This window comes from Nestor notabilis, unplaced genomic scaffold, assembly GCF_000696875.1.
Source record: "Nestor notabilis isolate BGI_N333 unplaced genomic scaffold, ASM69687v1 scaffold24179, whole genome shotgun sequence".
Taxonomy (NCBI): Eukaryota; Metazoa; Chordata; class Aves; order Psittaciformes; family Psittacidae; genus Nestor; species Nestor notabilis.
The window spans coordinates 30687-58407 of NW_009944453.1; the positions used below are offsets into that span (position 1 = coordinate 30687).

The 27721-nt window shown below is 37.6% G+C and overlaps 1 protein-coding gene across 1 annotated transcript in view; it reads right to left on the minus strand.

Moving 5' to 3' along the window:
• TECPR2 (tectonin beta-propeller repeat containing 2) overlaps nucleotides 1–22999 on the minus strand; it is a 35438-nt gene extending 12439 nt beyond the window's left edge. Inside the window, exons 1-16 of the mRNA XM_010022432.1 lie at nucleotides 22772–22999; nucleotides 22530–22658; nucleotides 21978–22109; nucleotides 20951–21108; nucleotides 19543–19855; nucleotides 18641–18773; nucleotides 16951–17250; nucleotides 15511–16505; nucleotides 13942–14125; nucleotides 11808–11981; nucleotides 9231–9411; nucleotides 7742–7883; nucleotides 6264–6504; nucleotides 5390–5479; nucleotides 4352–4585; nucleotides 594–742 (exon numbers count right to left, since the gene is read on the minus strand). Coding sequence (XP_010020734.1) covers nucleotides 594–742; nucleotides 4352–4585; nucleotides 5390–5479; nucleotides 6264–6504; nucleotides 7742–7883; nucleotides 9231–9411; nucleotides 11808–11981; nucleotides 13942–14125; nucleotides 15511–16505; nucleotides 16951–17250; nucleotides 18641–18773; nucleotides 19543–19855; nucleotides 20951–21108; nucleotides 21978–22109; nucleotides 22530–22658; nucleotides 22772–22999 — 3783 coding nt within the window. The remainder of the gene's footprint in view (nucleotides 1–593; nucleotides 743–4351; nucleotides 4586–5389; nucleotides 5480–6263; nucleotides 6505–7741; nucleotides 7884–9230; nucleotides 9412–11807; nucleotides 11982–13941; nucleotides 14126–15510; nucleotides 16506–16950; nucleotides 17251–18640; nucleotides 18774–19542; nucleotides 19856–20950; nucleotides 21109–21977; nucleotides 22110–22529; nucleotides 22659–22771) is intronic.
• Nucleotides 23000–27721: the final 4722 nt, after the last annotated feature.

Genomic DNA, 27721 nt, shown 5'->3' on the forward strand with positions numbered 1-27721 from the left:
TGCCCATTCTGGGAACAAGGGAGAAGAGCTGTAATTGTTCTACACGCTTACTAACTACTGGATGAAAAGGAAAGTCCCTAAATCCAGGCACAGCACCCTGGCAAGCATCCCAGACTCACACGGGTGAGGACAAAGAAGGAGGGAAATAGGCATTTCAGTGCCATGCCACTTGAGCCCAGCCTTCCCACACCTTCTGCTTTGTGCTGTTGGCCAGTCCAGATTCCTGGCTAGCATACAGCAATACTCAATGTACGGTTCAAGGCTGCATTGTACTATGTGTCTATAAAGCTGTGTGTTACAAGTAAACTTTCATTAAGAATAGAAAGGAAAACAAAACCTTCCACTTTGGGGGGGGGGGTGTGTGGGGGGGGGGGGAGGGGGGCAGGAGCGAACCTATTTGTAATTTGGGATGACATGGTGCTAAGGCTGTATATTCACAGTACATTATAATCCTAAAGAATTCAAACACGTGGGACAAAGTTTTAAGCTACACATTTAAAATCTGGCTCTATTGATTTCCACTAGTGTTAAAAAATTTTCAAATTCACAGAGCTAAACCACTATGCTGTGAAGAATTGCAATCAACATTTTACCTGTATAGGTGGCTCAATCATTATCCATGCAGGAAGCATCAAACTCGGGTTAAAAGGTTGCGTTCCTACACGGAAATAAACACCACCACTGGTGTCACAGGCCCAAACATGCTGATTTCCACAGGTCAAGCTGATCAGCTTTACAGTACCTAATAACAAAGAGACTATTAGCAACCTGGCATTTTCCTTTCGAATTCAGCTAATAATGAGAAATTTTATTTAGATTTGACTGAATCAAACTAACTTTAAACACAATCATAAAAAATGATTAGAAGTTAAAGCAACTTAAAAGAGAAAAAAAACCCATTGGATACAATGAATAAAATCAGCAGGTAGTCTGTGTGAGGTACTTCTCTTTTAAATCTAAAAATAAATGGTTTCATCATAGGATACTGCGATTTCTAAAACACATTAAAAATACGCTATTAAAATAACCAAATTCAAGCAGGGAAACATTCTGTGATAAATATTACCAGTGCCTAGAGAACTTTCACATGACCTGATGTGAACTTTTCTCTGTAGCTGGCCATGCTCATGGACTTCTGAAGGTGTTGATCTGCTAACCCAATCAGCAAAGAACACTCCTAATGCTACCTGCACTTTAGAAATATGAAAGCATATGGATTATGCATTTCGGTGTTAACATACCAGTGTCACATCCGTAAATAAAGGAGCCAATTCTCAACTGGATTTATATTCAACAACATACATATTTATTACATTTATCTCAAAAGTGCAGCAGTGCTTTAACCTATGTAAGTCAGCACAATGAAAACAACACTGCCAAATAAGTATGTTTTGGAATTTTGGGATGGGGTGGGTTTTTGTTTGTTTGTTTTTCCCATACCAAATCACACCCAAAAGTTTGCAAAGACAGTAGAGAAGCATAACTGAAGTTTTAAACTAAAAAGAACTAGCTAGCTAGCTAGCTGTCAGCTGGAATCCCTACTCTTCCACATCCATTTTAAAATAGGTATGTGACTATATACATCACATTTGTATTTTTTTTTATCTTACAGTGTTGGGACACCACCATGCTAAGTAATGGAAAACATTCTACAGAAAGACAGACCCAATCAGTACAGATGTACTACAGAAGGAATGCTCTGGTCAGACTCCAAACTTAAGACTCTAAAAATAGGCCTTGCTGGTTGACTGAACATGCCAGTGCTGCTCGGGATATCCCATTCTTGGTAACAGTTCTCTCTTCAGTGATGTCAAATCTGGCAACAACTCCTTGTAAAGTGCACCAGATACAGCATTCCTTAAAGAGGGAGGTGCAAATTCATCCCACAGAGTGCAAGTTTAAAGCATTTATTTCTGCAGAAGGCAGTATTCCCTGTCATTAAGGCTAGTTGGGGGAAAGAAGAGAAAACAACAGGACTACACAGCTTTATCATTTGGTTTTCTGTAATAGTAAACAGATCTTGTCATTAATTTGAATTAATTTATCTCACAAAAAATTTTCCCTTGATTGTACAGCTTCATATTAAAAACAAATGTCAAAACTATATAAAAAAACCTTCTACTGCTTGGGATAAGAACATCTAGAACAGCCTTCCTTTGCAGGCAGGGCTTGACATTCAGCTACAAAGTCAAAATCTTACTTAAAACCTTATTATTCCTTCTAACATAAAGTATGACTGGACGCAATGGCTTTGTCACATGATGTCTCAGCTGTTAAGTGTTCTGATCCAAACCAGCATCAGAGACTCAAATGGAATCACATATCACCTACTTGGCACAGCTGATATTATTTACATCTACAGTACAATTTGATACTCAAAAATGCAGCCCTTATGTAAATGTTTTGGGGTTTCTCCCTCCTCCCACCTACTGTTTCTAGCTTAGGAGAAGGTCATACTAACCACATTCATCTACTGTTTAAAGAAAGTAGCATGATTCAGAGACACTGTTTATTGTTGAAACCTAAAGGTCATTCTACTGTGTTTAGAAACCTTGATAGTGATAGTGGAACCATAATCAAAATAGTTTACTACATACTACTCCCGGTACATACTGTAAAGACAAGAGGAAGATACTACCAATATAATATTCATATTTCAACATCAATGCTGACAACCACATCACTTCCACACGGAATTCTCAACTGCATTTTACAGCAACTTGCTTCTCTCCCTACCTAATGTTTCAGGAGTAAACTTAAACATACACTTGAAGAATAAAAATAGTTCTCCAATTTCTTCAGCCCCATTAGTGCACATAAAGGCTCTTATAACCATGGATATGCACTATCTTGTCAGCAGTGATCTACTATCTGCATTTAATTGGAGAAAAAATGGCTAAAACATTTTCACACCTAAGTATAAGCCCAGAGTGACAGGTAAAGTGGAGTGTTTGAAGAATTTCCTCACCCCAGATTTTTGCAATACCACCACCATGTGCCACAAAGCTAACAGGAACAGCTGAACATAAAGGTTGAACTTCCGAACTGCTCAAGTTCACAAGACAGATATTACAGCTAGCACAAATTACACTGATTTCCTTTATGAATGCTTTGAGATTTTCAGACAACAGCAAGAAATTATTTATTATTTCAGTTGAAAAGTTATTATCTAAACTGCTGGAAAGCAATGGCACCATGAGAAAAATTTCAAACTGTACTAAGCAACACAAGAAGAACAGTGTAGGCAAACCTATCCTATAGGTTGGTGAAGGTAAGAGGCGTCAAGCAGCGCTTAAACTATAGTATGATTAGTGATTTGGAACCAATGCATCAAATCTGGAAAACCTGGTGTATAACTGGCAAACAAATTATTTCCATGTAGTATTACGAACTGCACACTAAAACTGTATGTGAGGCTTAAAGTCTGTCAGCTGTGTCTGCCTTTCCTTAACCCTGAAGTTAAAATTGCTTGTCTGTTTTCAGACCAGTCACAAACATTGCCATTCAAAAAATGAAAAAGCTGCAAAATAGTTGACTTATTGTAAAAATGGTGCAAGAATGCTGCATAGTCTAAATTTCTTTTATCTTCATTTGAAACAGGAATGAAGGTTAGCACGAAGAATGTTCTAACAGTCATATTATCAAAGAAATAAATCTACTTGGAATATTGATGAAGCTGACAAGTAGTCCGATTACCCCAGAGCCAAACTGGGAGAAGATTTTCATGATCAAAACATGGTCAGCAACCCTGGCCTTACACCTAACCAAATAAAAAGAGCAGTTAACCAGCTGCCCACTCTTAACATTATGCTGAATCAACAGATAGGTATAAATCTGAACACAAGTGTTACCAGCTGCATCACTCATGCGTAATGTGACTCTCAGAGCATAATTTTTCCTTGACAGGATCTTAATGAAACTTTGATTACTCTTCAGAATGCATTTAACCACAAAATTGAGGGCCTTGTGTATGGAACTGCCCAGGACCACACGATTATGGTTACACCGTAGCACAAGAACTAGGCTAGTTAAATCTACTGGTACACCCGCACAGCACTCTGTCAGGCTGTGTTATCTCAGACTGACAAACAGTAAGAAGGCACATACATATATAAAGTATCTTGTAAACAGTAAACATGCTGTCTCCAGCAAATGGCTAAATGAAACATTGTTTGAAAGCCACAGGTGTTTCTGATGCTTTACAGCCTCATGCTGTGAGGCCCATTATTCTAAGGCACTATTTAGTCCAGTAAATGTAATGTTCTGTATCAGCAACCAAAAGATACTTCCAAAGGAAATTACTGGCTGTCCACCAAGAAAGTTGAAAGTCTACTCAATAAAAATGTCATACCTAGTTGAGAGAGATCCAGTTTTGTCCAGTGCATCCCTGTTGGACAGCTGGATGAAAGTGTTCTGATAAATACCTGCCCAAGGCTATCCAAACCCCAAATGGCATCCTGGCAGGCAGAGTAATGCACCATTTCAGCCTCTGGTGGCAGCTGCACCGTAGAAGGACGAAACTGAGGATTCTGATCACTGACACAAAACAGATCCTTGTTGCTTTGGCACAGCCACAGAAAGCTTCCTATGGAAAGGACATTCTTGTTATCAAAATAATTCCTAATGCGCTCTGAGAAAGCTTACACATCTTCTGGCTGTGTTCACAGCCTAAGATTCTGCAGTACAAATACACATCCTAAGCCCTCATTTAGGTACCTAAATACTCCCTTTCTCAAATCAAGTAGTGAGTGATCTCATTTGAAGAAACATCTCATTCAAAGAACTTACTAGAAAGAAGACACACAACAGTGCACTATCACTTCCCTTTATTCTTTTGTTCTTCTTTATCCTTCATAACTGCCTTTGAAAATCAGCATTCTTTTTCAGCTCTAAATCACGTATTTTTGCCAATAAAGCCATTGTACTTAGATAATGTAGCTGCTAACTATTGTAACTAGTAGTTGAATTCCCTAGTGTGGTCGCATTTTTGCAGGAAAATGTGCCATTTTTCTGCAGTAAGTGCACTGACAGGAGAAGTACTTGGTTAGCATAGGCATTCCAGCAAAATGTGCTCCAAGATTTCATATTAGAAATTCTAGCACTTCATGCTTCAGCCATTTAGGAAGTTACTGCTCCTAAAGGAATACCTATTTTCTGTTGAATGCCACTCCACACCAAAGGTGGCAGAGTGAACAATATGCCTTTTTTCCACCTCTAGTAGTTTTGCAGACATATTTCCACCTTACTTCAAATATATTAAATCCCTGCATAAGGAAAAGGCACCCAAACTCTGAAGTAATTCAGGATATTTAATAACTTACATCATCAACTCCATTCTATTTAAAGATCAGGTGCAGGAATTATATATCTGCACTGTTAATTCACTAACCTTCTTTAGATGAAGCTGTGGAAGCCAACACAAAAATCCATTTTGTGGCAGAAGCAGTGCCACGAGGCACAATATTATTCCAGTAAGTGCCTTGAAAGAAATAACAGAGTGGTATCAGTATGAAACAATTTTCTACTAAAATGTTATTATTTCAAAAGTTACCGTTTAAAAGAAATTCCATTTCAGTCAGTTATTAAATATCATCTAGACAAGATTTTCTATGTAAATCTTTTAAGACACTGTTGGAGGGGAGGAGAAAAGGTCCTATTGGTACATATGTATACATGTACACATGGAAACACAGAAAATTGGGAATGCAGAAAGGAGGGTAAGGAAGAAGCTTAATGGTCTTCAATAGGAGACCAATCTGGCGACAAGGTTAAAAAGACAATGTTCTAGGTCTGTTCTTGGTGTTTACCTGATTAAAAAAAATGTACTAAATCAAAATTCTATTCTATTTTGAGAAATACAGCAAGAAAAACTAACAGTTCCTCTATTATGACTTTAAAACTGTAACATTACTGTTTTACATAGTCACACTGGTCATGAACTATTGTGCTAGATATAATAGGTACAATAGCTTAAAATTGCCTTCTCAGCCCAGAAGAGGCAAGGGTAGGTACTAAAAGTAGTAATCTGTGCACAGTTCACTTGTGAAGAATGAATTTTCCACTAAAAATAGTTCCCTTTAAATGGAAAATATTTAAGACTATATGCTAAGGAATCATTTACGTTCATTTTTAAACACGGAATTGTTTGTTAAAGCTGCCCTGACCCACCTCAGATAATTTTTGTGGTGACAGTACTGTAGTAGGTTATTCTTCCCTATTTGTTTTTCTTAACTTAAAAATATTAGATGCAAAAGCACACCAACCTACTAAGTTTCCCTTTGCCACATGGAATTCATTTTTGCCAGAAGAGATCCAGACTCCACTGCCATTAACTCCAAGGAGGCTGGGTTGACACTGAAGCTGCTGTGACCAAAATGCCATTCGAAGTTTATCAGCCACCTTCTCTACAGGTGCCTGAGCTGCTGTTGCCACTGTTTGAGTTGCCTGGATTATGGTCTGGAACAGGCTGTACTGGTCAAACACCACATAATCAGTGATGCTTACCTGGAGGAAAATAAAATAAATAAATAAATAAATAAGTGTTCTTGATAATTAATTAAGCTTTTGGGTGAACTGCAGAATCTTTTATCAGAAGCTTTTTCTTCTGTGTGTGTCTTCTTAATAAACCAGAACCAGTATTAAACATCATCTTACAACTCCCTCCTACCCAACGATCCACTTTAAACTCTGCATTTCAAGAAAGCCCTTTGTTTTGGGTCAACATCTTACACTCTCTTCCTAAAAACATATTGAACTCTTCAAACTAAGGTGAATTTTCAGTTTCCCAAAGGAAGAAACTTGCATACTGTGGCAATTTAAATACCACAAAAACTTGTATGTACAAGTTTTTACAACAACCTCAGAAGCATTTTAAGTCATAAGGCAGAAGGAGGTCTAAATAAGCAACCGCTGCCCAAGTTCTGTCATGGACAGCTAGACTGGCAACACTCTGGGATACTCCTAGAAAGGAAGGAAATGCTAAAGAGCACAAAAAGAACAGCAGTTTGCCAATGACCTCAAAGTCAAGCTATTCATAATGCCCACATGTAAGAAGAGATTATATATGCACATAAACTGAAATTCTTTAACTTAGATGTGTAGACAAACAAATTTTTTGTACCCCTTCTCCCTCAACCTTACTTCCGTGGAAAATAAAAAAAATGTGGGGAATACAAAGAGTCAGGAATTCTACATCAACACCAGGGAGTAATTGCTGCAACTGAGTTGTTTTTACCCACATGATCTGCAACTGAAGCAAGCAGCCTCAAATGGTCCAAAGAAACCTCAGCTGAATGGAATGATGTGTAATACAGGTTTTTTTGCAAGGTTACTTATCACTTATTTCATCCAGCTAAACAAAAGGATGGTACTAGAGGACAAGAGACTGCACTCAGCAGCCAGACTTGAATGCTCTGCCTAAACAGCACATTCTATTGCTATTGTTAAGATACCAAGCTATGGGCACCATTGATATGACCTGATAGAGCATTTCTTGCGTTCTTGAAGATGGCTGTGATGCTGTTTGGGATGACCGTTGAGATTTTTTCCCCCACTTTTTAATAGCAAACATGAAACAGGATTTCAGCCATAGCCACACTGGGGGTTTAATATCTTGAATAAAGAGTGCTATAATACACCACACAATTAATTGAATTTTATCTTAGACTCTCATGGGAAAACAATGCAAATAATAAATCCAAGGTGAAAGACTAAACTAATAACAAAATAAAAAAATGCCTACTTGCCACCAATGGTTATCATCTCCTTGTGGTTTCTTTGAAACTATACCAGTTCTGAACCACAGATTTCCATGGATATCCAAAGCCCATAATGTCTGCTGATCTCCAAGGGTTATGCACACTGGTTCCAAAGCTTGCATTTCACTGGAAATGCAAACAAGTAACAAAATTAAAAACCTTACTTCAAATTTATGCTTACAGTATTTTAAGGAAGCTGTTACAGTGCTAACGGCAGTTCAAAATGATTGAACTCAGTGTGGCCAAGCTCAAAAACACATTTGATTTCAAATTTTTACAGTTATTCAGTAATTCACATTTTATTAGTTTGCATAAGTAAAAACAATTCAACAAAAGAGTCCTTAAAAATCACTTCAGATTTGCAACTGGGATACATAACAATGTAACTAAACAAAAACTGTGTTTAGTAAATAAGAAATAAAAAGCTGTGTTCTTGAAGTTTTTGATAAAGTAACTTCATAACTGTATATCCTCCAACTTCCTTGACCTATTCTGAGAACAATACTAGCAGTTCAGGGACCATAAATAGAAAACTCATCTTAATTATATGGCAAAGATAAATGTCGAGTTTAGGACTGTAAGTTTCTTGAATAAGTAAACAATTTTCAAGCTTGGAAAGTCAACAGGATCAGGTGATCATATCAGCCAATTAGAAGGTAGCCAACTATGCTATTTCTTTCAGAGAACCTTTCTCAACAATTTAAGAACAATGAAAGATTGCTTTGGGCAATTTTAATACAAAGCCCAATAACATTAACTGTACCTAATGTGTAGGTTAAGCACATATTTTCATTAAATAAACTAATTAAAGTACATGTAAATTTCAGATTTGAACAAGGCCCTTTTCAGGGGCCAAATATCAGGCTAGGAGGTTCTACAAGTTAAAGCTTCCCAACAGGATATTAGTAGAACATAAAATCATATGACAACAAGAACTGGAATTTCTTCTTGTATTTGCTTCAGACTGATGCCACAAGAGAGACTGTATTCTAGATACTCAGTGCTTTTATCATAATTAACTACTGCGAGTGTAGGCTCAACTACAAAGCTAAATGCCAATTGCCCAAAATGTTTATAAAAATCTGTGAGTAGGAAGTGGAAAAGTGTTATCCAGCTGGGTGGATGACCAGGAAAATGCTGAGATGTAATCTCAGGAAAAAATTCACTCACGTATCTGGAGAGGTCATTAAAGCCATTATGGCACAGATTAAAGAAGCAGTATTTAATCAAAAAAGTCATACTGATAGACATTCCCATTCCTGGAAGTGTTCAAGGTCAGGCTGGATGGGGATCCTGCCTATGGCATGGAAGTAGGAACCATCTTTCATTATATAGCACTCAGTGATCAACACACACACGGTACGCATACGTATAAGTTCAAGTACCACTTTTTCTAACATCAAGGAGTTCTAGCATTGAAAACAATTTTTGTGTCATCCTGGTTATGAGGCTGTACCACCACAGTGTCATTACCTGACAATATCACTCTTCCATTGTTCTCCTTCAGGACAAAAGCTGCGTACTCCCTCCCGGTACAGCAGGGCCCGCTGCTCACTCAGTGCCCACACAACATTATTTCTGGATGTAACCTGCGACAGTGGACAAGGGCAGTCAACCTTTACTGCTCGGGCACAAGGACGATCCACACTCAGGCCTAGAAATCAAAAAATGAGGACTGCTTTAAAAACTTTGGCTCTTTGCAACTAAAAGAAAAGAGAGAAAGCTACCCAACGGAAGAAAATAAGGAGAAGGAATATCCCTGACATGCTAAGATTTTTCATTTGATCACTATTTCCATGACTGACTGTTCTTTCCATAAATTATTAATAATTTCCTCTAATATAGCTGAATTTATATTTTAAGAAATATAACACTGTCTGTCCTTCACCATACTGCAGAGCATGCAAGTCCTGTCATTTATGTTCCTTTTCTCCCTCTAGTGTCAGTATCAAGAATCTCCATTTGTAAAACCTGTGTTAGCCTTGACAGACATATCAAAGGAAAAGGCAGTAATGGGAAGACTTTTACCCAAAATATGCTAGGCATAGAGGCAGTCTGATCTGAACAGTGGCAGCAGAGCAATTACAAATGAGCATGCAATGACAGCATGTAGTACTGAAAGAAGGAGAAAGATTCTGGCAGATTCACAGGTAGGTTGTATGCACTTATAATCCAGAGGGACAGGACACAATTACATTGCAGGTTGATTTACACAGCTGCATGTGAAACACCTCAAGAGACATAGCCTTTGCTTAATCTTCTCCTGCTGCCAAAGCAAGTCTGAACAGACTCATCTGTTTGACACTCCAGAATAACAAGAAGAATGCTCATTTCCTAACCTCTGAGCACACACTTTTGTTATGGAAGTTAGACAGCACAGTGGAGGGAACAAAAAGATCCTGGAAAAACAACCAGCACTGTTTGCACCATGTTAACACGACAGATATACTGAGAATTTATTTTTGGCATCAAAGACAAATTTAGTACCCTACGAAGAGCAGAATGTAAGCGGATGTAATCACACCAATCTCTCACAGGGAAGAAAAATATGATTCAAACCTCCACAGAGCCTTGTGTGATCGCTACCAAAAGTTCACTCTTTATCACCACTATCCATGCTTGCTGTCACTATGCATATGATCTTGGGCAGGCCACTTGATTTCTCTGTAACTATTAAACTCAATTAAAATACAAGTATCTTTAAAACGATGCTGTCTGCTTAAACAGTCTTCTTACTCACAAAGAACATCTATATTGTGCTACAACAATTAAACCTAAAAGAGAAATTAGGAGAGTACTAGAATTAAATGGAAAATAAGCAAGAATTTTGATAGCCATTCTGAAATGTTGTCCTGCTTTAGTGTGTCTAACGTTTCCCTCTTACCCAGTCCTCCTTTTACTTCTCCAGCAATTCCTTCATCACGTTATTTGTAATTTTTCCTTACCAACTCAGCTCTTTACAAAGCTTGCGTGCCCAAGAGTCCTTGACACTCTTCTCCCTTAACTCTAAAACCTGGAGCTCATTTCTTCATCCTAGCTCCTTGTATTTAGCCTGATTATTGTTTGTATAACATCTTCTTTGCATCCTCTAGTCACTGAAGCAGATAAAACTAAGGCCATGAGTGCAAAGTTGCCACTGCACTACCCCTTTTTCTGATTCTTGCCCCATTCACATCAGGTGAGAAGGCAGCTGTAAAGGTTGCTGCTCCACAGCCCATTCCGTTCCTCCACTGGCTTTGCTTTCTCTGTCACATAAAATACGTATCACTTGTCTATACTTCCAAAGCACTTCACGATCTTCTGTCTCAGCATACGTTCCTTTTATTATGAAATGGTAACTGTTACCTCCAACAGATCTGTGCTTTTCAAAACACACAGCCTCTACTTTCCCCTACTTTGAATTTCTTCTGAACACCATGGTCAGTATAGAAACTGGGGGGGATCAGCTGGGAGCCACTGATTGATGCTCAGGGACAGGCAGGTGGTGAGGAATTGTACTGTGCATCACGTGTCTTTCTTGGGTATTATTCCTCTCCCTCTCTTTTTGTTACCTCCTTTTTCATTATTGTTATATTTTACTTTATTTCAGTTATGAAACTGTTCTTATCTCAACCCACGGGTTTTACCTTCTTCCGATTCTCCTCCCCATCCCACCAATGGGAGAGCAAGTACGTGAGCTGCCTGGGACTTAGTTGCCAGCTGGGGTTAAATCACAAGACCTTTCCATGTCATTAATTGTCTATATTGTATGTACTCCACTTGGCACAAAAAACCCCCAAAGCGGCCATGAACTGGCTTTTCCAGTCTCATAATTACACAGAATCTCATAACTGTTTTCAACCATTTCTCAAGATAAAAAGGTTTCTCTGTGTCATGGCGGTGGATAAAAGTTTAAAACAAGTTGTGACCATTCCATAGACTTGAACTCTATTCCCATGGCAGGAGGGTTGGAACTAGATGATCTTAAGGTCCTTTCCAACCCTAGCTATTCTATGATTCTATTAATCTTAGTTTGCAAAAATTCAAAGAGCATGCAATTAATTCAGGTACCTGTTTGCAGATACAGATCTCCATTTGTTCTGATAATCCAGGCAGTGTCATCACTTAAAGCTACAAACACAGCTTGGGGTAGGGCCTCATACCAGTGGCGTTTTCCTTTTATAGTTACTTTTCCACAAGCAAATGCTTTGTTAGTCTTCTGTTCAATCTTCCAGAGAAGAGCCCCTGTATGAGGAGTTAAGAGAGAACATAGTGTCACTTGGCAATTACTGTAACAGACAGCCGACTAGTTCTACCTCCACCTAAACTAATGAGGGGAAAGACAAACTAGTAGCATTAAACAAAAAAGGCAAGATCTAAAAACACTTACAGTTTTGTGGGGTTTTTTTTCTTAAAGCAAGACCAGAACAGTGGCCAACTTTTCTAGGAACATTTACCATTAGAGTAGGTGTGATTTCTTAAATGTTCAAATGCGAGTCACTTCTCCTTAGTTACACACTGAAAACTAACAAAACAAGCTCCATACAACGGCCAGATAAGCCTACTATTACAAGACCAAAGTTCATGGCTTGCTTCTGTACCAGTTTGGTACACCCTCAGTACATAAAGGTAAAGGGGTTAATTGTGGTACTTTCACCTTTTACAAATACTAGTAGTAAATCATATCTGTCTCACACTGCAGTGGGCAGTGGTATTACCTTCTTGTTATATAGCACATCACAAGCAGAGAAAACTCAGAAATGCAACTGCACAAATCCACCCGGAGAACTTTTTCCCTCACACAAATTAGCAAGGATAGCTCAGAAAAAGGAAACCAAATGGAATTGCAAACTTAACTGCTGACTGGTATCCATGCTGGTTCATACCTGAGCAGCACGTTCTCATATTAACTTTCTTCAAATAATTCCACAAAGGAGAATTTGATTTCATTTTAGTGTTTGTGGTTAACATGCTCTTGGGTTAATACATCCAAAATTAAACATGGATGCTAGAAATTGCCATGGTTTCAATTAAAAAATGGGTGAGTTGCTCAAATTGAGGATAATAAACACAGAGAAACAACATCTTGCCCAGAGATTTCTCAACTCCCAGTAATTTTAATCTGAAACTACCAAGGCCAAATGTCATAGATGTTAGGCCATTACTTTTACTTTTCTGCAGGTATTTGGTTTTGACAACTGTTAAAGAGAAGATACTGAGCTGGATGAAACTATGATCTCACCTAGTACCGCTACTCTTAAATATTTTTGACCATAATAAAGCTCAAATAGAACATCTTCCTTCTTGAAACAGACAGTAAATCTTCCCCTCCAGAGAGAAGGGAAGACTGATGTGTGCTTTCAGAGATGACAGGGAAAGAAAAGTAATGGCAAGGAAGGAGACTAAGTAAAGAAAATGTATGAGAAACTTGTATTTTCACACCAGTCCTGGAGCAATCTGGAAGGCCGAAAGTGATGAAAATTTATAACCAAAACCCATTTAATTTTAATCCAACATAATCCTCATTCCCAGCCATCCAGAACAAGCTCATATGCAAATGTAACAAAAATTAACTTTTTTCTTTAGTATTAAAAAAAAAGTAAGGAAAAAATAATTAAGAAAATCAACAAAGAAACCCATACACAAAACCAATTCTACACTTACAAGAAAAAGAATTTTAAATCATAAGGAGCTCTGTAGTAAAACTGAAGGTTTGTATAGACAAAGACCTCCTCATTCATGTCTGCCTACCACTGAACTGCTGCTTTTGAAGTTCACCTTAATCAGGCAGACACATGTTGAAAACTTCCCAAAATGCCATGTAAACCTGCTAGAAAGCCACTTAAACTAGAACATAGCACTGTGGTATGTAGAAGTAGTGAAGATGCAGTCGTATCACCCAGTATGACTTCAAAACAACAAACAACAACAACAAAAACCCCAACAAAACCCACAACACTACTTTTACATGAAACAAGCCCCAGACAACACAGGTTTCTGGAAATACTGCATTAAGAAAAGATAATAAACTGCCCATCTGGAAATTATGCATGCACTGAATCCTATCAGTAATCTCAGCAAAATTACTAGTTTCACCAAATTAAATAATATCTATTATTTAAAAAAAGATAAGAAAGCAAAGGAAATGCACAAGCATGTGCGAGCTTTGTACTTATGAGTCACAGAGAAGAGGAAGCAAACCAACCTGAAGGGGAAACTGCCACTTGCTGTACCCCCTCCTCGAATTTCTGCCACCGCAGCCCCGCGGCGGGCAGCGCGCTGCAGTACAAGCTGCCTCTGTAGTCCAGACACCAAATGTATTTTTCTGAGACAACCAAGCTCAGGATGCCATAACCAGGGCCAGAGTATCCCATCCAGCTCTCTGCAAACTGTAGAGTCAGAACAGTGTCAGGTGTCTTCAAACTGCCCAAGAAAATGGCTAGATAAGCACAGCAGCTCCCATGTTTTGACTAAAAAAAGCGCTAAACTTAAGGTTCATAAGTACCTCCATCAAGGAATAAATCATCTGTCAGTGTTCTCTAAGACAGTATGAACTGTGACATAAGACTGCTAGAACAAAAATTTTAGCAGTAAAATCCCAAACCTCCACACTGTCATCTACCTGCAAAAAGTGGAAACCCCTCTTTTACTAATTAAAGAACACATACTTAACGTAAACAGCAGATGCAAAAGAATACATAAAAATGTACAGTCTATCTTGTAGCCCAATGATAAGCAAAGGGAACAAGATAATTGGAGTGCAGACAGCTAAATACCCAACTCTGATATTCTCCATCTGGTAAATGAGCCACACACTGCAGAAATTTGGTTTACAGACTGCTATCTTAACTTTTGATAGCTTGCATGAGGTCGTTTAAGCACTGCATACATGACCTATAACGTAAGCATCTGTGGAGCTTAACATTCCAGAAATTAAGAATATCATAAACTGAAACTAAAAGTCTACACTTTGGGCTGCAGTTGTTATTAGATAGGACACCATCAACTTACAACTCAACCTTTATCAATAAGTATTTGGTTGATCTCAATACAAGGCTGTTACAGGCTTAAAAAGAAACACAACCCCAACCTAGAAGAACTGTACTTCCTTCGTAAGACTTCTGCTAAAACTCCTAGTGGTTTTGGCAATTTTGCAGATTTTATAATTAATTTTAGTACTTCTTCTCTATAGTCCATGTGTGAATTACTATTTCTGGAAATGCTCACCCACAAAATAACAATGAAGGAAAGAGGGATAAGAGAAAAAGAAAACACATCAACATTTTAAATAGTACTAACTGCTGTCTAGGGCACAAAGAAAGACTAATCCTTATTCTGAGTATCTGCAAGTAAAACAATCCTTAACCAAGGCCAGCCACGTGAAATAATGAACATTAATTCCCCATGAATTCAATTGAAGATGGGAACAGCATCATGCAGAATTTGGGCTACTGGAGACCCAAATAAGGAGTAGACTTTGACTTGGATTTACTGTTCACTCTTTGATGGATGGGTTTATGACAGTATTTTTGTTGAGTTGGGAATAATACAGCGCAGCTTCTTCACATTGTAAGCACACATCAACCGTTCTAAAGTCAGACACATCACATTTTGTAAGAGTTACAGCATGTATTGCTGTTTGGCTTTATGCTTTGTTTACTCAAATCAAGTAAGAAAAAAATTGCCTTCCTGAAGTAGTAAAGCATAGTAATTACATGAATGTTTCTTTCAAAATGCTGCAATTATGTATTTTAACTAAATAGAAAACATATACCTGATCAGATTTTAACAGCACCATTTCATCTGGGCTTTTCTTGGCCACATCCTGGGAACCAGGCCCAGCACCAGCTTCAGGCATGCTGGTCTCCGAGGATGAATACGGTAAACCATGCCCATAAATATCCTCTTCATCACTAGAGGCAGATTTCTCAGTCTTACTGTCATGAGTGTCTCTTACCCATTCAGCAGTGTTAGTACTAGATTTAGCTTTGATTGCACCTTCAAAATTCCACCCAGAAATGGAAGTGTTATCGGAATAAACATGGTTACAGATGTCAAAATGGAGCACAGTAGGATCTGACAGAGCGCTGTGTATTAGAGAGAGTTGTTGTTCATCTTCCCTACCAGTTCCATCACTTTCCTTTGGTGTCAGTGATGCCTTAACACCAAGTGTACTGTCACATTCCAAAAACGTTTGGTCTGTAAGGTCTGGATCTTCAAAAAATTTTTGAGTATCCTGCAGCTTCATCTTATCTAGATTTTCATCCATTTTACACAATGTAGGAGAATCCTGCTCCTCCTCTTGGCTCAGCTTTCCAAGACAGCATTCATTGCTTGCAGAAACCATGCTACTGTTACATTCACCATCAACACTGCTTGTCAAGTCTTCTGTGAGGATTAGAGGAGAGTCACATATCAAAGTATCTATAATAGTTGAAGTACCCATGCCACTGTCACTGTTTGGAAGTTTCTGTACATCAACTGTATCTATGTTTTCTTCATTCATTAGTACAGTTGCAGACTCAGGAGACTGTAGGACACTGAAAGTTTCCGAACCATTATCTTCTTGCAAGATGGTATGGGACTCCACACTGCACATGCTTTCCTGATCTGGAGATCCAGTACTCAAACGATCAGTGCTGCCACTCATTAGGCTGGAAGTGATGGAAAAGGAGTCTGCATTCAATGAATGTGGACTATCACCAGAAAGCTGATGCTCATAAATTGGTGTTCCTTCCAGAGAGCTGTGGTTTTTCCTGGTCCCACTTTCTGTTCTCATGAAACAAAACAAAAAAGAGGGAAAACCAGAATTAATAACATCTATTAAATTTTGATGCAAATTAAGAAATTAAAATATTTTTATCACTGGGGGAAGAATAGAGTTAAATCTAAATTTTGACTGATTTTTTTAACTTCAACACTAAATGTTACATATAAAGCCAAAATAGTCTTAATAGTAAAACATTTTGAAGTTGTAATACCAACGTAGTAAACAATTAAAACCATCAAGTAGAGATGTAAATAGATTTAATCAATTTATCACTTTCAAAACAGGCTTTTATCTTAAACATAAATGGCCCACGGCAATCAAATATCTCAAGAGCATGACAATAGAATAGAAACAAAGCATGTCACACACACTCCTTTGTGTGAAACATCAAAAGCAACACATTCTAATAATGAGCAGTGGCAGGGGAAGTTCTGCTAGACCTACCTTGTTTCTTCTTTTTCTTCTTTTTGACTTTAATTGGCTTTACAATGAGTTCTTGATCAAAATCTTCAGAACTGATTGTGCTGACCCGTTGTGAAGAAAGCTGACATTCTCTCTGAGCTTCTGAAAACTGGTCTGCACATACCATAAAGCTAGAGCCACTGTCCACAGAATTTATTGAACTGCTCCTGCTTCTTGATTCACTTACTACAGAGCAGCCCCTTTTTCTTGTTTCATTGCTCATGTCTCCCACTCTATCAAAACTTTTCTCTGACAGCGTTGGAGTTTCCAGCTCATCTTTCACTAAAGAACAAGAGCCATTTTTATCACCAGTAACTGAAGGGGAAGTAACCATTTTTTTATCTGTTTCCACTGAAGGGCTAGATGATATAGATGCTCCTACTGATAAGAAAAGAAGAAGATTTAAACAGTGTAAAAATATTCTAAGTTCACAACAGTTCAAACACACATATGCACGCATACAGTGTAAATTTAATATAAGTAAATCTAAATGAAATCACTTTAGTAAAAGAAATACCCCAAAACCTGTATCAAACTTCTATTAGTAAAATTCTGAATTTATGTTTATGTATGAAGAACGGTAAAGGTCTTTGGCTTGGAAGACCCAACTGTATCACACACTGAAGTGCCACCCTGTATCTTTAACTTCTTAATTCAAACATTCAGTATCTTGAAAAAAAATCAAGGAAAATTTACCAGCTAAACCACTGTGGTAATTAGAATATAATATAATTCAAGAAGGCTCCTTTCAAACTCTACTTGGAAGTTAGGATTAATATAATAAACACCACCTAGATGTTTGGGAACAAAGAACTGCTTAAATGACTAAAGCTATCAGTACTTGCAATGATAAGAAAGTTAAGCTCTCTAGCATTCGCAGTGAGACTTCACAGTGTATTTACTAGCATTTTGCTAATACAAAGCCGAGATGGAGTATTTTAAATGCATAAGCAGTCTTCAGTGAGTGTAATATGCTGGATAACAGTGTTTACAATCTATATGACCACGAAATCAGCCAGCACCATCATTAAGAAAGTATTATTAATCCCCTTTAGAGAGTTCTAGTAACACAGATGCTGAACTTGGATGCCAACAAATTAAAAAAATAAACTCTCAAGTCAGTTTCGGAACTTTAGTGAGTATTCTTTGGGGGTTTTGCCAGTTCTTTCTTTTTCACTGCTGGGAAGGTTAAGGCTTTGTCTGGCATGTAGGTGGCAACAGGTGTCACAGAATCAACATATTATCTCCAACCCAGACAACTGAGATTGATCAGTAAAGAGAGAACCGTAATCAGGAATCCAGATTCTTTGCATTATGGTTTAGAATAAGGTCTGAAATGCACAGATGAGAGATGCCTGGATAGTGCTGATCCACTCCAAAAGAAAAGGAACCACACTTAATTTCTTAGGGCTCCCATTCTCACTGCAGCCAAAACGGAAGCTCAGATGAGTAGATAAATGAGATCTCTAAATATAACCTGTATAAACAGGTAAGTAACTCAAGAGAACCTGGTAGGTTTTTGCAATAAGCTGAATGTTTTTTTGGGGGGGTGGGTTTGTTTTGTTTTGGGTAGCGTTGGATTTTTTTGTTTGTTTGATTTGGGTTTTTATATTAAAAAGTACAACAGCATGTTCTGTGAGGTACATATTAAAGTTTACTGATCTATACAAACCTATTGATGACACTCCTTCAGGTCTACTTGAAATTCGTATTATGTCTCTATCTCCCTTTAAGAAAAAAATCTCATTGTTGGTACAGGACACAGACACAATATCACCATATCCTTCCAAGCCACCAATCAAAGCCTATAAGAAGAATCAACACAGAAAGAAATAATTGGCATCAAATTTACATACTCTTAACAAAAGCATTCACTGAAATTTAATCAACATACACTGTTAGAGAATAAAGACTTTATCTTATACAAAAGAAAATAGAAAAAAGAAACAGGAAAGCACCCTTTAGTCACAATATAGCTCCTTTTTATACTAATTTTAATTCCATAGCTCTATTCATTTTCTCTGTCCAAACTATCAGCAACAATATAACAACTTAATATATAATTCAGTGGCAGAAAAAAGAGCCACAGTACAAATGCTTCATACATTTAGACAAAAAGATAATAGCTCCTGTTCACTTTCATATGCTCTTTTAAGAAGACAAAATAGTGAACAGCTCACTCTATACCAAATAAAATGTAATAGCTGGGTTTTTTGCAGATACCAACAGTAATAAAAGGGAAAGAATAAATAGTTCCAGGCATATTTTACACACCTAAAGTGTTTTTTGAATTAATTACTACATTTTTTATATATATGCTTTGCTATGTATCGGAATGATGTTAACACGTGAATTAAAAGCCTTAAATATATTTAATTTTTATATGCAATATACCAAGCTAGTTTGTGACTATATCACTGCAGTGACGACTTGAAGGAGGAGAGAATAAAGTCTTCTTTGTTAGGTTTAAATATGGATTTAAATCAACAAAGTGTAATGGATAACCCAAAAAGAGTTTCATGGCATAGCATGAACAAAACCAAGAAAACATATGCGGCCACGAGATTTATCTACCTGGTTCACAGTGTCTAGTAAGTATATGCTGTATTCATTCCAGGTCAACACCCATCCTTCTCGGAAAAAGCAGGAAACAAGCCCAAGGTGTTTCTCTGGGGAGCTGTAACTTCCTCTGTCAGGTGGTTCCAAACGAGGATACAGTTCAAAAGTTTTTATTCCTCCAGCAAACACATCTTTCAATAAGAATGTGGCCTGAACAGTTCCGTAAACATCAGACTTCCAGAGACGAAGCCCAGGTCTGGCAGCAAATAGTGTTAGGTCACTCTGTTTACACAGACCAGGTATAAAACATGCTCCAAATTTGCCAGTGCTAAAATGCAAAAGAAAGATTTATTTTGAAAGCTATATACTCAACTTAGAAACAATTAAAAAAAAAAAAAAAAGGCAGAAATTTACAACTGCAAATTAACAAAAATAAAAATCTTTAAAGTATTCAGTCAAATGTCTGAAGTACAAATTTGGTTATAGTAAGACACAAACAGTGTTCCCAAATAACAAGTTTTCCCTTACTTCTAGATGTCAGACACTACATCTATTAGGCAAGTTAAATGACTCCTCCTATCACCTTCATAGCCTTAACAGTACTTTGTCCATCTCAGAAAGATCCTTCTCCCAGAATTAATAAAAAACAAACAAAACACTACAAACTACTGTTAAGAAACTGACGACCTCTACTTGCAAGAAGCACTTGAGGAACAGACCTCAACCATTAAAATCTTCATCTTTCATGCATAAAATCACCATTACTATCACCTAAGAAAAGCCCTTGTACACAAGACCGTCCTTGGCATTCCTCTTACTATTCACATCCTGTATAAAAGATACATTATAGATTTTCTTTCGAGAGTCAATTTCCTTTACTTCTAGATACATTCATGCTGTTCTAAGACTGGGTTTTCTCTTCCTTCGTATCCAAGAAAGATTACCTAACAGAAGATGACAGAAAGTCATACAAGAAGTTCCTAGCCTTCAAGCCAACTTTAAGTGCTTGCTATACGTTTTCCCTTTGAAGTCACTTCAGTGAGTATAAGAAAACTTCAGATACTGACTTAGTTTTTGCATCAGATATTACATCATCCATAAGAGGGACCTGATTACAATGCTTGCTCACATCAGATGAGAGTAAACCAAGAGGGACAGTAAACTGCAGAGGAAGTTTGGCAGTGATTTCAGTCTAAACACTGAGAAAACATCTTAAATATTTCTGCATAATAGTGCCCTGAAAATACAACTGTGACATATTTGTAAATTGTTATTCATGTCTGAGCATACATAGCTACTGTAACACTTTATGAGTGGACTGCTGTGTGGTATTTCTTTCACTGCTTAGATCACTCTTTCTGTAATCCACTCTGAAAAGCTAGAATTAATAGATGTGCCTGCATCAAGGTTTTATGAGGGTTACTTTTTTCTGGGCTGTGTTCCAACTTGCTTGACAGATTTCTCTTCTGTGTAAAAAAGTAGAGTTCGTTGTAAAGTAGACACAAGCAGCACTTTCTGGTTGTAATCCAACTGGACAATCGAAGATGGCTCTTCCAATACAAGGTTGGAGTTGCAAATACCCTTTTAAAGATACATACAATTAACAAAAGTCAACCTTTCTAAAAATACATGGTAATAACTAACACTTTGAAGAAATTAGTAAGCCAAAGAAAGAGAAAACAAATAAACAAACGAACACACTGTTGCACATATTTCACTTAATGAATGTGGAGCTCCTTTATGCAGACAGGAGGGGAGTTAGATTGTTATTTATTACAGTGGCACACTACATAATTCAATTTCTCTTGGAATACCAGCTAACACATTTCAGTTAAAATCAACAGAAACTCCAGGACACATTTTCTTCCTTGTTCTCCACTGCCAGGTCATAAAATTCCAACACAATCGGTACATTTGGAGATGTTAACCTTTCTGTCAAATCAAATGAGGGAAAATCATAGATAAATCAGAATGGCTGCTGTTTAACCTTTTCTCCCACATAGAAATTCAAGTGAGTACTTATTTTGTTGACATCCCAGGTCTGTATTAATTAACAAGACAGTAAAAAAAGTTCCATTTACTGGTAATATAGTCACCCAGTAGAACCCAAATATTACTCTCATTCTACACTCTAAACTGAGATGCTGAACAATTCTGAAAAAATTACTGAAAGATTCTGAAAGATTCAATATAGTGACTCAGCAACATCGCATCATTCAAAAGCACCCATTCCTAACAAAGGATAAAGAAAAGGTAATGCAGTTTTTAAGCATATCCAACAGTTGTCTGCTCAGGTGCATGCACAACTGGCCAAGAGTACGCATACCAATAAAGCTGTCCAGCTAAATACATGATACTAAGGAATTAAGTAACTGCTAAATATTTAAATACACAACCATTCTTCCAGAAAACTGTGAATGGGAATCGAGGTCTCTATACTAAATGCTCACCTGGTCTAGGTCTAGGGCAGAGTAGACAATCTTCCCTTTGTCATCCCCAGAGAATAATTTCATTCCATTGGGACTCCAAGCTAACGCTGTAATGCTACTTTTGTGAATACCAGCAACATCAAATCTCCGAAGCTGTGAAACAATACAAAAGCAATACAAGAATGAAAGGAAGAGAAAATGGAGATACAAAGCCCTTTTTCAGTGACTCCTATAAACTGGAGAGGAAATACAAAAATGCAGGTCATTCTAGTTTTTATTTAGCACGAAAACCTAAACAGTTAAAAAACCCACCACCACTGAACAGCTCAGCCAGTTACTATAAATGAGGAATATCCCAAAAGCATTTTTGATTAAATATATGTTTTGGAATTAAAAGCATGCTTTAAGATTATTGCTTTTATAAGCTTAACTTAAGTAGCCTAAAACATATTCACAGGTATTTCACCAGGCAAAATTCCCTGGTTTTCACTATTACAAAAAATTTACAGTAACACTCAACTAGGATTCACCATACTAAACCTCAGAGAAGTTTAGCCAAATACAAAGATTTACCTGTTTGTTTCTTCCAGGTAATGAAGACACAAGCTGAAAAACTGCAACCCGACCTGAGGCTGTACCAACAGCAACCAGATCATCAAAACAACTCAACAGCTTTACAAAAGTAATAGATTCACACTTCCCCTGTTGAAACAATACATAAAACTCACAAAGTTAATGACACACACAAACAGCAGCTCAATTCTGAGCAACTCATCTTCACTAGAAGAGACAAAAGACTAAAAGTTAATATTTACCTCAAAATTGTATTTTTTCATCTGGTTTAAATGTCTGCAGTAGAGATAAAGCATTCCAATGCTGCTCCCCACAGCAATATAGTCTCCATTGGTATCAAGTGCTGTGAGGTATACCACAATAGAGCGAAAGCCTTTTTGGATCTTTGTAGGAATGGCATTGAGAAGATAATATAAGGGACAAAACTCCTTAAATATAACCGGTGAAGCCACAGATGCCATAGCAAGCATTGGCGTAAGCAGTTTTAAGGCTGAAATAAACACATCTACTTGACCACATAAGGAAATCTGAAAGAGAAAGGCAAAAGACATATCATTAGCTTCTTTGGAAAGAGTAAATCTTAACAGAAAGCCACCATTTAGCAGGTACGGATGCAGAAATTCTCAGTTTCTGTTTTGTATAAAGAAAAAACAAGTTAAACTCTTCTGGTGAATGCAAGTTATTCTTAGAAAAAACTTTTCCTTAAGAATAAGCTTATTTCTTAAGTTCAGCCAATATCTAAGGATGTATGGTAATCTGGGATAACCACTTTTTCTTGCAGCTGTGAGCTCACCAAAGCTGAATTCAAATGCAGCATTTCTAGTGAAATAACTGAAAGGGCTCTGACACCAAACAATCCATTTTTAATCTATCTCCAAACTCTACCCTCAATCCTCCCAGTGCTGAGAGCATGGAAAACAGACAGTGCTGAAAGATCAAAGTGTCAAACTAGTGTTTATGCTCAACTCCTTAATGCCACGCACCCCACAGTTGAAGAACAATTCAGTTAGAGCTACATCTGCTACATAATCAAGTAACAACCAAAAAACAAGAATAGCGTGGGAATAAAGGGGCAAGGCAAAGATGAAAAAAATCCCAGTTTGACAGGCACAGGTAATATCCATGTAGCAACTGAATTTACAGAGATAGAGAGCAAACAGAGAAAAGCACCATATGCCCATGTTTCCATTTATGGTTAAGCAAATAACTTCATGCTGGTGACACTGTAAATACACTTAGATTCTGGTATGTAAGAATAACAGAAACAAAGATTATGTTTGCCTTCAAGAAAAAAATGTAGTCAGACCTCATCACAATAATAATGTACTGGGATCTTCAGAAAAAAGTTGATATGACCATGATGTATGTAAAAACACTAAATAATTAAACACAGTAATTTTTCACTTCATGGGTTCACAGCCTTGACAAGAACATTTTGCAGCAGTAGCTATTCTCCTCATGGATGACTTTGGAACATGGCAAAGGAAAGAAACTTTCACTTCTTGAATTTTGCCAGGAGCAAGTCAGATTAACAGAATGGTTTAGGATATGCCAAAAATTCCTGCAGTTTACCAAGACAAGAATTCTGGATTTCTGCAAACACAAAAGCTTCCTAGGATTGTTTAATGTTATCACTGAAGATTTTCTTAAGTTTCAGCAGTTATAACTTCCTTAGAGAAATGAAAACCAGAAATAGTCCAGTTGAACTTAGAAACACTTCTAAATGCTGAAAAGTATTCTGTAAAGTATTTCTACTGCAATTTGTGTGATATGTCCTTTTGTGCCTAGTTTTTACTTCTCTAAGGATGGAATAGGGTATTTGTTTGGCAACTTCACACATTGCTTATGGAATAAATCAACTAAATTAGAAAAAAAAATAAATATAGCTGCTCTAGTTTTATATCTTCACTACTGTGAAAAGCTCTGATGTCTCAATTTTCAAACTATTCTAGTTATTGTGCAAGAGGATTCAGCATGCTGGCTTTGGGCCCTGCAACACTTGCTGTCAACATACAATTCCACTAAATCCAAAGGGATTACTTGCATGACATTACCCATTCAAGCCTATGTTAGACAAGACCACAGGAATAAAGATTGGTTAATGGAGCTGTATTTTGTGTTACAAAAACTGCCAGTAAATAAGACAGCAGCTTTTATTACATGTTCTTAATTGTGATAAATTTTACTGCTTGCTAGAGCTTAGAAATTAATTCCACTCTCCTCCAGTGTTTACTACCTGTCACGACACCCATTTCATAAAATATCACAAGGATTATCTGATTAATGTGTCCCAGCTATTTCTGAATTAAGAGTTCCTTCCGGAGTTGTTTACTAAGTGTTGTGCCAGCCAGCAACTAAGCATCGCTTGCTCACACCCCCTTCGCCCCAGTGGGATGGGGAAGAGAACTGGTAAAGAAAAAGCGAGGAAACTTGTGGGCTGAGATAAAGAGACAGTTTCATAGGTAAAGCAAAAGTTGTGCACGCAAGCAAAGCAAACCAAAGAATTCATTCATCACTTCCCATCAGCTGGCAGGTGTTCATCATCCCCAGGAAAGCAGGGCTCCACCACGTGTAATGGTTACTTGGCAAGACAAATGCCATAAGTCTGAACATCCCCCCTTCCTTCCTTCTTCCACCGACTTTATATGCTGAGCATGACACCATATGGAATATCCCTGTGGTCAGTAGGGGTCAGCTGTCCTGGCTGTGTCCCCTCCCAACTCCTTGTGTGCACCCAGACACTTGCTGGTGGGGTGAGGAGCAGAAAAGGCCTTGATTCTGTATAAGCAATGTTCAGCAATAAGGAAAACATCCCTGTGTTACCAACACTGTTTCCAGCACTCCTGTGAAGAAAATTAACTCTACCCCAGCCAAAACCAGTACACTTAAGTTAACAAAAACCCTCAGTGCATCACTATTCATTTACAGTATTTTCACACACCATCTATTTCCTATGCTGTATTTTGGGTCTTCTGCCCTTCCCTTCAGTATTTACTACTTTCTGTCTACAGTCAACTAAATTAAAAAAGAACACACTGCTAAAGTCTCTTGTTTGCTGTTCCACACATGCTGCTTTGCCAGTTCAGTAATTTTTACTAGCTGCTTTTTTGTTTCTCTTTTTTTCTAATAAAATAACCCCCAGTCTTTGTCCTGAGTGTCACTGTACAAATCTTCCTTTGTCTCATCTCAACTTCTGCCACTCCCCAGCTACTGCCTCATGAATTTCACATATTTTGGTTTTTAAGTCCCCTTTGTTACTCCTACAATTCACATCTGCCATCATTCGAAGCAGTTCTTGGAGCTGGAACCATCTCATACTCCCCAGCTGCCAAAGGACCCTGCAAGTCCTCAAAATTCATTCTTTCTCTCTGTTTCCACCACTTACCCTTCCAGCTCAACTGTACTGCTAAAAACATAGGAATTCACTACAAACTATGGAATTATGGAAATTTGTGTTATCCAGAAAAAGATCATTACTTTTTCCTCTACAACAACCCTATATGCAACATGATGTATGTTTTCTAAGTTTACACTTCATTTAAAAATAAAAGAAAAAAAAGGGGGGGTGGGGTTCCCTCTTTTCCCCCCTAGAAAAAACTGGGAGGAACTATTTCTTGTCATATACTAAGTTAAGTTAAAAAATAAACAAACAAAAAACCCAATGAAAACTGCTGCCAGGCCAAGGTTCTCACTCTTCACAAAATTGATATACAATGTTATTTCAATATTCTCTGATGGCAAAGTTGAAATTTGTAAAATAATGAAAGTAAATTTTGTTCTCTATAACCCATTCACTCTGTACAGTCAAGAAATGTATTAATAAACTATAATTTCTTACCATCATACACAAATCAGTTTAATCTCAAGCAGTTTAAAGTCTTATAATATACTTGCCCTGCTTGTGTGAAAACATCTAACTGAAAGCTCAAATAATGATTTTACTCAAAATACTGCTAATTAGGCAATTTTATCTAAACAAAACCAAAAACAATGTATAAAGGAATACAGAACTGCAATGTGGTCTATATATTCAAAAATTCTGCGCAAACACCACAATTCTCTGCTTTTGAGCCTTAAGTCTTTGACATCCCCCTAATCACTGTCGTGTATCACATGCAGTCTTTTTATTAACAGATTATTTGTTATCTGGTTTTCCTGCTTCAATAATCAAAGGCAAAAAATCGATACAATCTATTTTCTCAGCCAGATTCTGGAACTGGATGCACATGTTCTCTCTGTGTCAGCCACAGTTACTTTGAAGTATGTAACAGCCGCACAGGGCAAATCAGCTTGTGCTAAGCAGCTATCCTGCAGCAGCGATAAAGCTGAGAAACATACCTTATGTTGCACATCAAAAACAATCACCAGGCAGAGAGTCCTTCTCAACTCATAAAGTTAACAAGAAGCTTTTAACTATTGCATTCAAGGCCGTGTTTTGAAAAGCAAACTTTTTTATTTTCATTTCCTCTAGCCTCAGAAACAGGAATGCGGCTCAGTGCTGCCTAACAGAGACAACGGAAGCGAGAGATAATTCTGCGGTTAAACAGATAGGCAGTGGTTAAAGGTTCAGTGCCAGCATATCCCAGATTGACTGCCGGAAGCTAAAGCTGTCACTGCATTTCTCTGAGCCTAAGTGTCCTGTCTGCACAAAAGGGACAACAGCTCTATTTGGCTTTTTTATTCTTTGGCATTAAAACTTAAATTTAAGCTCTTCACAGTATGGACAAACTCATATATATATGACCAGGGTTAAACATAACAGTCTCTGATCTCAGCTAGACCTTGCCAACTAAGAAGAAAAGTGGTTTTATTTTCTAATACTTCTCACTTCTTTTAGCCTAAGGAGCAGACCACCCAGCTGCCACATCTCCAGAGAGTTGACAAGCAGCAGGGAGAACACAAATTCATAACTGCTGAAGGGACTCTGCTCTCATGCTTCCCATTTGTGGGCAGAGGAGCAGACAGCACACAGGTGGCAATTACCTGGTGTGTGACATGCAAATAGAATCATAGAATGGTTTGGGTTGGAAAGGACCTTAAGATCATGTCGTTCCAACCCTCCCTGTCATGGGCAGGGACACCTTCCACTAGACCATGTTGCTCAAAGCCCCATCCAACCTTGCCTTGAACACTGCCAGGGATGGAGCATCTTCAACATCTTTGACCTGTGTTGTTCAACATCTTTGTTGGTG